Source organism: Macaca nemestrina, chromosome 3 (genome assembly GCF_043159975.1).
Source record: "Macaca nemestrina isolate mMacNem1 chromosome 3, mMacNem.hap1, whole genome shotgun sequence".
Lineage (NCBI taxonomy): Eukaryota > Metazoa > Chordata > Mammalia > Primates > Cercopithecidae > Macaca > Macaca nemestrina.
Window position 1 is genome coordinate 49,081,701 of NC_092127.1, and position 13,500 is coordinate 49,095,200.

The 13,500-nt window shown below is 37.3% G+C and overlaps 2 protein-coding genes across 21 annotated transcripts in view; one reads left to right on the top strand and one right to left on the bottom strand.

The window, feature by feature from the left end:
- The window catches only part of LOC105493277 (short coiled-coil protein), a 44,729-nt gene that overhangs the window by 5,167 nt on the left and 26,062 nt on the right, over positions 1-13,500 (bottom strand). Inside the window, exons 1-3 of one of the 9 annotated variants that reach the window (XM_071093008.1) lie at positions 3,945-4,084; positions 3,668-3,725; positions 3,387-3,459 (exon numbers count right to left, since the gene is read on the bottom strand). The exons of 1 other annotated variant lie outside the window; for it this stretch is intronic. The gene's annotated coding sequence lies outside the window, so the exon portion shown is untranslated. Of the gene's footprint in view, positions 1-3,346; positions 3,726-3,885; positions 4,085-13,500 lie in introns of those variants that run through there. 7 more of the 9 variants (XM_071093004.1, XM_071093007.1, XM_011760809.3 and 4 more) reach the window with 7 other exon arrangements.
- The window catches only part of LOC105493279 (uncharacterized), a 96,032-nt gene continuing 86,722 nt past the window's right edge, over positions 4,191-13,500 (top strand). For 4 of the 12 annotated variants that reach the window (XR_011620948.1, XR_011620946.1, XR_011620945.1 and 1 more), the window contains exons 1-2: positions 4,191-4,334; positions 13,294-13,330. Coding sequence is in view for 1 of the 12 variants with exons in the window: in XM_071093011.1 (XP_070949112.1) it covers positions 6,276-6,277; positions 13,294-13,330 (39 nt within the window). In the remaining 11 variants the exon portion in view is untranslated. Of the gene's footprint in view, positions 4,365-6,270; positions 6,278-13,293; positions 13,331-13,500 lie in introns of all 12 variants that reach the window. The other 8 variants (XR_011620947.1, XR_011620951.1, XR_011620943.1 and 5 more) reach the window with 5 other exon arrangements.

The window sequence follows — 13,500 nt, forward strand, 5'->3', positions numbered from 1 at the left end:
ATAGTCCCAGCTACTCAGGAGGCTGAGGCAGGAGAATGGCGTGAACCTGGGAGGCAGAGCTTGCAGATCACACCACTGCACTCCAGCCTGGGCAACAGAGCGAGACTCGTCTCAAAAAAAAAAAAAAGAAAAAAATATGTAATATCCCTTGCATAACATTTATTAAATAATTAACTACAAATGGTATACAATTAATGATGCTGAATAAAGCGACTCCAAGTCTTCTAGCATCTTTCCCCTTATCTAAAACCGCACTTAAAGTTGCTCTGCCCGACCTCTTTCTCACATGGTTTCTCAGATTCTCTGCATTTCAGATTATTAAAATGTTTCCAATAATTTTTTTTAAAAGTTATTTGACCTACTGTAGTATTTAAAGACCACACTCCAAAAACTATTCCTCTCCATTGAATCAACATGTCTCTTATAATTGAAGAGTGTTAGTGAAAACTTGATTTGATATTTCCCTGACAGAGAAGCACACTTGGAACCAGGTGCTCCAGTCACTCTCTTTTCATACCATTTCAACCACTGATCTGGCTGAAAGAGGTCTGAGTGAGATGAGAGAGGCAACAACCAAAAGCAAAAGTGATCGTGGGAGTGCTCAGCAGGAGTAAGCTGCAATTTGGCAACTGTATTTGCTAAATAATAAATTAAAGGTGCTTCTAATTTCTCATATCCAATGCTTTTAAGGCTACAGCTGGAACATATTTTCATGATAGCTAAGAAGAGTTATAAGATATACAAGCCAAAGCAACAGATAATCAGAGAATGACACAGCTGATTTTGAAGTCAGATATAATAGAGTGATTGGGAAGTCTTCTTTTGCTTATGTTTCAGACTAATACTTAAATTAAACCAAAAAGTTTGCAAAAGCACAAGTGTTCCAAACTCACCAATATAAGACGTAAAGAAAAAGAAGCCAGTTTCTGAAATTCTGACCACATATAATCCAAACAATAGAAAACCTATGCGTGGTTTAGCAACAGTGACTTCATCTTAAAAAGTGAAAGAAAATAAAAAGCAGAAAAACAGGGTGGAGAGGGCTTATTAAAGGAAAAATTACTCTCACACTCAAGATTGGGGCAAAGGCAGGAGCACAAAAGTAGTGCCACAAGAACAGTGCTATAGGATATACAACGCGAGAGAGTACAATTCACACCACAGTCTATGTAAGATTGCACCCCAAGTGTTGTACAGTGCAAAACCTGCCCACTGTATCTGGCAGCCCTGGGCATAAGGGCATTACTCTTTAGTACAGTGAACCACAGCATTACCTGCTGCCTCTCCACAACAAAAGAACAAGAAGCAATTGTATTTTATCGTGATGAGATCAAATAGACCCACCTCAAAATGCTACTATTGTATTAATATATATTCAAAGTCTTTCAGTAGATTTAGGGCAATAAACTGATTTGTTTTACATATGAGATCAAAAGACTTGCTGAGTTCTTTATGTCAAAGTATTTTAGCCACGGATTTTTTCTTTTAAAATAGTATTGATCCTCAAACTGCCCAAAGTCTACATTTAACACAGTACTACATCATAATAGGTACTTAATACTGAGTTTTTCAACTTTTTCAACTATAAAATCCTTTTTTACCTATAGTTGCTATAACATCAATCTAATTCCATGTCAAATATGCTCTTAAAAGTTCACTTTCAACTCCTTCTACTCCTACATATAAACACAAATCTGATGAAAAACGAGAAAATTCAGACCAAGTCTGCTGAAGCATGGGAACACTGAAATGAATTTGGGGTGCTGAGGCTGCTGTGCCTATCCTAAATCACCTTAACCCAGAAATGGATATGGTTCGCTGAGATTCTTCAGCTCTGATGTATGCCTAGGTCAGACCTTTTAAAGGTTTCTCAAAAATCACAGTAAATTTGGGTATCTAGCCTTGGTTAGTGGAACGGAATCTAGAATTATTTTTTGATTATTTAAGTCCAGGAGGCAGAACGCAGAGAGAATACAAACCAGGAAATGTGGCAAACATTAGGACAAGATGCATTTAATTAAATAATTTTTGCCATGCACACACACCTGTGACCAAAGACGCGCATCTTACCAAATATTCCCCTTCTTTTATAGTATCTCTAATAGTATACAATATCCACAATATCACTCTCCTTGAGAGGCAGTTTGGCACGATGATTAACAACATGAACTCAGATTACCTGGATTCAAATCCTAGCTCTGCAACTTATAAGCTCTGGAACCTTGGGCAAGGTTAACACCTCAGCCTTAAGTTTCCTCATTTGTAAAATGCGGATAATAACCATACGTATCTCATGGGTTTGTTGTGAGAATGAGTGGATACAAGGTGTTTGCAACAGTACCTAGTACATAGTAGGTATTCAATAAATGTCTGCTATTATCTTCTCTACCTTTTAGCTCTCATTTGGGCAACAAAAAGAATTTAAAGAAAACCATCTGGTCCAGCTGCTTCATTTTACAGATAAATCAAGGCCAAAGACAACAATGGCTTACTGAAGACCACAGAAGTAGTCAGCAACAGGGCCAAGACTACAACAAATGCCCAAGTGTTTTTTCCACCATTTCACCACAGCTGTTGTCACATCTGAGACTGCAGATTTTGAGACCTTTTTCTAATATCCGTCCATCTTCAGTCACTCAACTTTTCTGCATCTAAAATTGATTTCACCATCTGTCATACTAGAGAACTAGCAAGACTGCTAAAATAGTATCTTCGTGCATTAATGTGCTAAATGCTTTGCATATGTTATTTCATCAAATCAACAGAAGGAAATTGCAATTTACAGATATGGACACTAAATTTCAGAAAGGCTATATATCTTTCACAAAGGCTGTTTCAGAGGTTTCACAGCCAATGTCTCTACCAAGAATTTGAACCCAGGTCTAACTTCACCGTCCACGCTTTTTCCATTATGCAATGGAAGAAACTTTAATATGGCCCTAATCTTAAGTTTGCCAAACATTTTGCTACCACTGATGTCAAACTCCTCTGAAATCTTTACTAACCAAATCAAGATAAACCCCATTCCCTTTAGGCTACGTCAACTTCAATATAATTTGTCTGTTCAGCTCTGTTCAAGTTCTGCTTTGACTTGTCCTGGTTAAATAATCCAGTTTTTCCACAAGATCAAGGAATTGTTTGGCCAAATGAGGATGTAAACGGAAGCTATACTCTTAAGAGGATGGCTAGCTACACTGATTTTAATCAGGGATACAGGTACCAGAATACATGGGCATAGCTTTGGGTCCTGGGGCATAGACAGCGTGTTGGGAACACCTGGAATGGCATCTGTCCTTATTGTTGCGTAATAGTCTGAGGTTGACACATTGTATAACAGAAGCCTTGCCTTTCAGGAATGTATCCTCTTTCTCCTTTCCAAACCTTACTTCCCAAAACTTGTTCAGCAGGACTCTGGGGAGAAGACGATTCACCAACAAACCCAGGTGCCGCTTTCGCCGCCTGGAAAGACGTTCCAATCCTTATTTTACGGCTCACTAGGCTCCTTCCCCACCTTGGCCTCCCCTCCCAACTCTCAGGCTCTTGCAGAGCAGCCACGGGCAGGTCCAGGCGAGCCAGGTCCCATTCCACCCAAACGCCCCTCCCGCAGTCCAATTCCAGAGCTGGGGGCTGCAAAGCGGCTCCCGACCCAGGAGCTGCGGGGAGAAACCTGCACGATGTCTGCGTCAGGGACCGCGAGAGGCCCTTCTCCCAAAGAACGCCTGGGCCTGACAACGAAAACAGGAGAAAAAGAGGTTGCGCAGGGGTTCTGCAAGGAGCCAGGCCTCCGCCGCCCACCAGACGCCCAGGCCCAAGACCGCTCCTCCCGGGCCCCCGGTGCGCATGGCCGCGTCCAGCCCGCCCCGCCCTCCAGGCCCTCGGAGGTACCAAGGGTGTAGGTCTAGTCGCCTGGGGCCAAGCCCTCTGCTGCCCAGGACGGCCCTCACCTTCCGCTCAAGGCGCCGGGAGAGGGAGGGATCAAGCAGACACCTCAGGCCGGGACACTTGAACCAACTGACGCCGGCAGCTCCGCCCACTCCGCCCACAGAATGTGCGTGAGAAGAATCCCGCCCCGTCCCGGCACCCCGCCCGCCAATCACGACTCGAGGAAACACGCCTGCGCATTAGCTGCCCGCCGCCCCCAAGTCGTCTAATCTCAAAGCACAGGACACTGACATCCAATCAGGATTGAGGTCGCTGTGGGCGGGACCTGGAAGAGCGACAGCCAATGACAGTAAAGAAGGAAGCTGCGCCGCCCTGGTGAAGTGGCTCATCGTGTCTCTTAGGAAACCTTGAGAATTGGAGTGAGAATCCCAGTGTGGAAAATCAGGAGAGAGGTTGGTATGAGCGACAGAGAAGTCATTCAAGTTCAAGAAAAGAGCGTTTGCGAACCGAGCAGAGAAAGTCAATGCGACACCGTGGTTCCTCAATTCTAAAAGCAGACTTTTTCATATTTTTCTTATTTCCGAAATCGGAAAGCTTATAGTTGCGCTAGTGGAATGTTCCTCTCCTCACGCCCCTCCTCCCAAACTATTATTAAATCTGTAGTGCGTGGCAACTTAATATTTTAGAATTGAGAAAATACCCTAGTGGTACTGAGGCGTAGCATTTTTGCTCACCTTACCCCGTTGGAGCCTCACAGCAACCCACAGAAAGGAACTGAAGCCTGAGCGTGAATAGGTTTCTTGCTCAAGGTCACACATACTGTATCAAGTGTAGAGTGTTCTTCGTGACACTGCTCATCGTAATCTAGCACTTGACACAAAGAGGCATCCTGCTTTAATATTCGTTGAGTACAAAGCAGACATCCACAGCAATGCATTATTTTGGCTTTGGCACAGTCTCCTGAACTGTAGAGACAAGCCTTATGTCTCCCTGTTTCTTGACTTTTTACTTCTGGCACAGTTTGCTGACACATCGCCTTAATCATTTTAAGAGCTATATAAAGAGATCTTCCATTCACTGTTTTGAGAACTGTACATTTGGCTGAGATTACAATACTCAATTTGAGGACATTTACTAGAATGCAGTGTAGGAGCTAAACAAATGAAAAAACTCCAACATAAATCTAATAGGAGTGCCAAAAAAGAGACACTAGAGAGAATGGATGCAGGCAGTATTCAAAGAGTAATAACTAAGAACTTTCCAAGATTGTGGATTATTTGAATTTTCAGTTTCAAGAAATACTTATTCTTGAGCAGGATTGATATAAAGAATTCTCTGCAATGGTGAAATTGCAGGACACCAAAGATCAAGAGAAACTATTAAAGCAACTTTTTGCTAGAATAATATTTTTAAATGTTTTTAATTGTAGTGAAATATACATAGAATAAAATTTACCATCTTAACCATTTGTAACTTAGTAGTATCAGATACATTCCACATCGATGTTCAACCAATCTCCAGAACCAATCTCTCTTTTTATCTTGCCAAACTAAAACTCTATACCTATTAAACAGCAACTCTCCATTTCCTACTCCCCTCATCCTCTGGCAGTAATCATCTTACTTTCTGTTTATCAGTTTGACTACTCTAGGTACCTCACGTGAGTGGACTGATACAGAATTTGCCCTTTTGTGACTGGCTTATTTCATTTAGCATAATGCCTCAGGGTTCATCCATGTTATAGTATATTGCAGAACTTCCTTTTTTAAGGCTGAATAGTTCTATATATCATTTCTTATGTGTATTATACCACATTTTGTTTATTCATCTATCAGTGGACACTTAGGTTGCTTCCTCCTTTTGGCTATTGTGAATAATACTGCTGTGGACATGGGTGTGCAAATGTCTCTTTGAGACCCTCTTTTCAGTTCTTTTGGATATACACCTAGAAGTGTGCATTAATTTGTGCTGAATCATATGGTAATTCTATTTTAAAGCAACTTTTTAAAAACTGGTATTGACATAAGAATAGACAAAAAGAAAATTAGAAAAAACAAAAAGGATACCTGGAATTTGGTATATAATAAAGATGTCTGGTGAGGAATAACTGTTTCTAAGGTTGTGGGAAAAAACTATTATTCATTACTTGGGAATGTAAATTAGTACAGTAACTGTTCATAGGATATAGAAGACACAAATTTTATTGGTTCTAGTTAAATTGGCTATTTATATAAAAATAAGAGATTCGATCCTGATACAACAGAAATAAAACTAAATTCCAAATGAAATAATGACCCAAAATGTGAGAAACAAAACTCTAAACTTTTAGAAGAAAAGCATATGTCTTTATGATATCACCATAGGGAAGAAACAGCATGATTCATTAAGGAAAGATGTAAAATATTATTTTAAAATTTAGAAGTTTTACAAACAGAAGAGAAGCCATCTCTAATCAAGTTAAAAACAAGCCACAGGTTGGCAGAATATAGTAAAACTCTGAAAATATAAAGAATTCAGACACATCGATAAGAAAAAGACAACTCAAGATAAATATATTCAAATAACATAAGTAGGCCACTTACAGAAGAGGAAAACTCAATGGCCAGAAAGATTTTTTTTTAAATGTTTACCTTCACTAATAATTAGGTAAAATAACGTTAAAACAATTAAATAAAGGGGCATATTCATCAAGAAGACGCAAAATCCTAACCACAGTGCTAAAAAATAGCAATGAATCAAAAATTAATTGAATTCAAACAGTTCATTACTTCCTGCTCTGCAATTTGTAAAACAAGTATACAGAAAATCTAAGTATACAGAACTCAGGTCCCAAACTTTTCAGTATATTAGAATCACCTGGGAATCTTTTAATTATTCTAGTGAACAGACCACACCTCAAAATAAATTACAATCTTAAGGAGTGAGATACAGGCATTAGTGTTTTTGAAAGCTAAGAAGCTGATTTTGAAAAAAGGCTGGCAAATTTCTGAACTATTGATATAGAAGACCTGAACAATCCTATCAGCCAACTTGACCTAATGGACGTTTGTAGAACATTCCACCCAATAACTGAAGAACACACTTTCTTTAATAGACTCCACTGTGTATCATCAAACAAATCTCAAATTTAAAATAATTGAAATAATAAAAATTATTGTCTCTACCCAGAAAGGAATTAAGCTAGAAATCAGTAACAGAAAGATATTTGTAAATCCCCAAATAGTTAGAAATCTAACTATGTACTTCTAAACAAACCATGGGTCACAGGGGAAGTCACACACAAAAAAATTAGAAAGTAATTTTAAACTAAAATGTAAACATATCAAAAGTTGTGGGATGCAGCTAAAGTAGTGCTTAGAGGGAATTTTTTTTTTTTTACCATTAAATGCTTATATGAGAAAAAAAGGTTCCAAATCCAGAATCTAAGCATTCATTTTAAGATATTAGGAAAAGAAAAATAAATTAAACTCAAAGCAAGCACATAGGAGAAAATAATATAGAGCAAAAAATCAATCTTATTGAAAATCATAAAACAATAGAAAAAATAGTAAAACAAAAAGGCGGTTCTTTTAAAGGAATAATAAATGTTAAAACTGTAGGCAGACTTATCCAGGAAAAAAAAAGGAGAGGGGCACCACAAATAACCAATATCAAGAATAAAAGCAGGGACATATTATAGATACTGAAGCCATTAAAAGGAATATTATGAAAAATCTTATGGCAATAAATTTGATAATTTAGGTTTTCACAGTGGTACCGAGGTAATTCCATGGGAATAGATTATTATTTTCAACAAGTGTTGCTGGAACGAGTTGATATCAATATGCAGGAAAAATGAATATCAAGCTCTACCTCACAGCATACACAGAAATGTTAATTCAAAATAGACCAGAGTCGAAAACATTAAAGCCAAAATTATAAATCTTCTGGAAGAAGACAGAGAAGAAAACCTTCATCCCCTTGGTGTTGGCCAAATTTTTTGAGATGGGTCACAAAAAACAATATAAAAAAAATTTAAATAATTGAACTTCATAAAAGTTGAGGTTTTCTGCTCTCTGTAAGACATCATAATGAAAATGAAAAGATAATTCACAGGCTTGAGAAAAACAATAGTCACAATACGTTAACAAATGACTTGAATTCAGAATATCTAAGAGCTATTTCAATCAATAATAGGAAAACATTCCAAAAATACAGAAATACTAGCCAGCAATTAGAAAGGAATAAATTTCTGAGATATACATAAGAACAAACTTGTTGGTAATAAGTGAATCTAAAATATTTATGTTGAATGAAAATAACCAGATACAAAAAGTACAGACTTTATTGTTTTCTTAATGTAAAGTTCTGGAGCAGATAAACCTTATCAGTTGTGACAGAAATCAGATCAGTGATTGCCTGGGGTGGAAGTTGAGAGGAGGGCTGACTCAAAGGAGCATGATGGGACTGTTTGGGGCAATGGAAATGTCCTATAATATCTTGACTGATTGGTGTGGTGATTACACAGTGTATGTGAATGTCAAAAGTCGTCTTCCATAACTTAAAATGTGTGCATTTGATAGTAATTTTTCCTCAATAAAATTGATCATTTTTAAAAAATGAGAAGACTAGTATATTAGGGTTCTCTAGAGAGACAGAACTAATAGGATATATATATATATATTTGTAGAATATATATATTTGTAGAATATATATATCCTATTAGTCATATATATATATTTTATATATATATGTGTGTAAAGGGGAATTTATTAAGTAGTATTAACTCATACAATCACAAGTCCCACAATAGGCTGTCTGCAAGCTGAGGTGAAAGGAAGCCAGTCCAAGTCCCAAAAACTGAAGAACTTGGAGTCCAATGTTCGAGGACAGGAAGCATCCAACATGGGAGAAAGATGTAGGCTGGGAGGCTAAGCCAATCTAGCCTTTTCACGTTTTTCTGCCTGCTTTATATCCTGGCCACACTGGCAGCTGATTAGATGGTGCCCACCAAGATTAAGAGTGGATCTGCCTTTCCCAGCCCACTGACTCAAATGTTAATCTCCTTTGGCAACACCCTCACAGACACACCCAGGATCAGTGCTTTGCATTCTTCAATCCAATCAAGTTGACACTCAGTATAACCGGCAAGAACTAGCCATGATTTTTTCAGAGTCTACAATGCCCTAGGTATGCTACATGTGTTGTTTTATACTTAGTCCTCAAACCATCCAGTCAGCTATGTATTATCGATTCCATTTTACAGGTAGGAAATAAAGGATCAAAGACAGTCTTGTCCAATATCATAAAGCTAGTGAATATAGTCTGAATTCAAACCTATCTTTTTATTTGTAAAATGAGTATCATAATACCTGCTTTACTGAACTGTTACTAGGATTGCTAGAATTAAATAAAAATAAATAACTGCAAAGACTCCAAATTGAAATTACTTTAGAACCACCACCCAAAGAAGGTGGGTTGGAACTTGGAGCCTCAACCTAACCAACTCATGTTTCTACTAAATTAAAAATATCAACATTCTCCATAGGATTTAAACAGGACCCAGGGACTTATAACATAATAGAATATTCAGGATCTAATTCACAATTATTCTGCTTATGAAAAATCATGCAAATCTCAATTCCCGTGAGAGTAACAACAAATACCAACAGTGAGATAACACAAATGTTAAAATTATCTGCAAATGATTTTAAGCAGCTATTACAAAAATACCTGTGTAAGCAATCATGAAAAATCCCAAGATAGAAATGATAATTGAAAGTATGAATAACATAAATAGAAGATATAAATAAAAACCAAATGGAAATTTTTAAACTGAAAAATAATATAATTATTTAATTACATTTTTAAATTTTAATGAAATTTAAAACTGTCTGCAAAGAATCAGTGGCAGGATGGAGATGAAAGAGGATTTAGTGAATTTGATAATTTCAGTAGAAATTATCCAATCTGAACAACAGAGAGAAAAATTATTGAAACAAAAAATGAACAAAACCTCAGGAATCTGAGGGCCAAAAAAGATCTAACATTTGAGTCATCAGAGTCCCAGAAAGAAAGGAAAAATAGTATTGTACTGAAAAATGTTTGAAGAAATAAACGTTTTCCAAGTATGGCAAAAGACAATCTCATAGGGAAAAAGTTTCATTAAGAAAATGTATTAAAAGGCCCTAGGGGGAGGGGTATAGTTAAAAAGATTACTAGAAACAGTTATCTAGACTCTGAGCATCAATGTTACTAACATCACAAAGAGAGACAGATATCATTTACTTTCTAATGGAAAATGAATATACCATCACCTGTGAAAGTCTGATTAAAAAAAATTGAAGCCTGACTTGATCAAGCCCATAAATTATCAATTTAACAGGAAATACAGAGAACTGATAAATATGTCAAATCTACCACCTGCATAAAATTATCAAAATCCAGCTATGAGGCTGGGTGCGGTGGCTCACGCCTCTAATCTCACCACTTTGAGAGGCCGAGGTGGGGGGATCACCTCAGGTCAGGTGACCAGCCTGGCCAACATGGCAAAAACCCATCTCTACTAAAAATACAAAAATTAGCTGGGTGTGGTGGTGGGCACCTGTAATCCCAGCTACTTGGGAGGTTGAGGCAAGAGAATCACTTGAATCCAGGAGATGGAGGGTGCAGTGAGCCAAGATCATGCCACTGTACTCCAGCCTGGTGACAGAGTGAGACTCCATCTCAAAAAAAAAAAAAAAAAATTCCAGCTATGCAAAACACTACAGGACACAGATTTTAAAAACAAAACAAACAAAACCCTTTTCTTTACCAAATAAATTGCACTTCCCTATAAATATATACACCTAGTATGTACCACAAAAATTTTTTTTTAAATGAAAAAATAAATTGCACTGGGGGAAAAGAAGTGAAAAGGAAACTTGTAGATTAAAGACATTTAAAATATGTAAACCAAAAATAAAATTATAAGCACCCCCCCAAATATCTGAATGGACCCCTCAACCAAGGGCATTCCAAAGTTAACCTGAAAAGCTAGTTCAGGCCATGATATGAAGGGGTTCAGACATGCCTCATTATACCCTTCTCCCTTTTAGAATTCAGGAAAAGTCGACCAGCATTAACATCAACAGAGACCTGAAGTCTGATAAGAAACACTTACAATTGGCCGGGCATGGTGGCTCAAGCCTGTAATCCCAGCACTTTGGGAGGCTGAGGCGAGTGGATCACAAGGTCAGGAGATCGAGATCATCCTGGCTAACACGGTGAAACTCCGTCTCTACTAAAAATACAAAAAATTAGCTGGGCGTGGTGGCTGGCGCCTTTAGTCCCAGCTACTCAGGAGGCTGAGGCAGGAGAATGGCGTGAACCTGGGAGGCAGAGCTTGCAGTGAACCAAGACCAGCCTGGGCAACAGAGCAAGACTCCGTCTCAAAAAAAAAAAAAAGGAAACATTTACAATCTATTCTCTCTGCAGCCTGCTACCTAGAAGCTTATCTGCGTGATAAAACTTTGGTCTTCATAATCGTTTATCATTTTAGCCCATACATTCCTTTCTATTGATTCCAGGTCTTTAGATAATAACTTAACTCTTTCAACCAATAGCCAATCAGAAAATTTTTAAATCTACCTATAAGCTGGCAGTCCCCACTTTGCATTGTCCTGCCTTTCCAGATGGAACCAATGTACATCTAATGTGTATTGACTGATGTATTATGTCTTCCTCAAAAGTAAAAAAGCAAGCTGTACCCCGATCACCTTGGGAACATATTATCAGGACCTCCTAAGGCTGTGTTATGGGCACATCCTTAACCTTGGTGAAATAAACTTTCTAAATTGATTGAGACCTGTCTCAGATACTTTTGGTTCACAAATACGTATTTTAAAAATAGACAGAAAAACCCATGGTTTATTTTGGATGCACCTTTGGATGATAAAACTATTTTTAAAATGCAAAAAAATGATTGCCATAAGATAGGATATAGTTATTTTAGAGTGTTTACCTTTTTCAAATTCCAGAACCAAATTATGTTTGCTAATTTAAACTTTAAGTCTTTAGAAACTCTATCTAAAAAAGATAACATACGAAAAGATAACTATTAGAGAGTAATATATCTTTCACAAGATGTTCAAATTTGATAAAACAGTGTTGCTGATCATTAAGATGTACCTTAAATGATTAGGGGGAAAAAACCCACCTTGAAATGACCAAAAGATGCCTAAAAGAATAGTTCATGTAAGTGGGTATAAAAAAAAAGTTGAAATTTTGACAAACTGATCATGAAATAAACATTCATTAAACTACATATTTATTTTATTAAACTACATATTTATTTTATACAGGTTCTACATTTGTATTATATTTTTCAATAAAAATGGTTTTAAAAATTACTTGGCCATAAAAAAATTCCCTCTTCTGGGTCGGGCGTGGTGGCTCACGCCTTTAATCCCAGCACTTTGGTGGGCGGATCACCTGAGGTCAGGAGTTCAAGACCAGCCTGACCAACATGGTGGAACCCCCATCTCTACTAAAAAATACAAAATTAGCCGGAAGTGGTGGTGCATGCCTGTAATCCCTTGGAAGGGATTACAGAAAAGGCTCAGGTAGGGGAACCGTGAATTATGTATTCATCTTGCGCTCAGCAAATCGGCACTTTACATAAGATAGGGTGAACATGGAGTAGTTACCTATGGAGATATTTAACCTTTTGTCTGTAGCTATCTGCTTAGGAACAGAAGGAAAGGCAGCTCTTGCATGACTCAGCTTTCAGCTTATTTTCAGCTTTCAGACTTGGGACGCTGAGGCAGGAGAATTGCTTGAATCCAGGAGGCAGAGGTTGCAGCGAGCCGAGATGGCGCCATTGCACTCCAGCCCAGGCAACAAAAGCAAAACTCCGTTTCAAAAAAAAAAAAAAAAAAAAATCCCTCTTCTGAATATGGAAAGGCTATAAGTAGAAATAGAAACCACTGAAATTGCATAGAAATATTTAATTATAAGGTGAACATTCATGTGACCTGAACTATGTGAATATTGATAATATAGTTCATCTAAACAAAGGCACAAAATTAAAATTTTTTCATAGAGAACGGGGGAAGTCCTAATTGAAAACTGTACAAGGCAACGTATTATATGGGGGAAGAAATGATAAATAATGAAACAGAGAACTTCCAAGATCTTTTTGATGTTCCAGTCTGGCGCACACTCATTGTGCACATACAAGCTGCTATTTTATCTTAAGTAATTAGAGGCTTCTAAACATACTGTGGATATTTTAAGGTGAAATATGCTAAATGGAAGCATTTTTTATAACTTTCAAGTATAACCAGGTGTGTTCTCTGATGCTTTAAGCTCATTAATTTGCAAAACATGTTTCATTTCATTCCTAAATAAGAACTCACATTTTCTTTTTTACTCATTTTTTTCACTTGAAAGGTTATTGAATTCATTGGAGAATGCTGTTCTGAATTTGGTGAGTAAAGAATATAACCTATTTGTTAAAACTTGATTTCAAAACTAGACGTAACTGTATACTACAGACTAGTATACTATACTCAACAGTATACCGTATAGCTATTTGGTAAATTAAGGTGTTCATGTATACTTTTCTCAAGATTCTAATTTCTGATAATAACCAAGAGT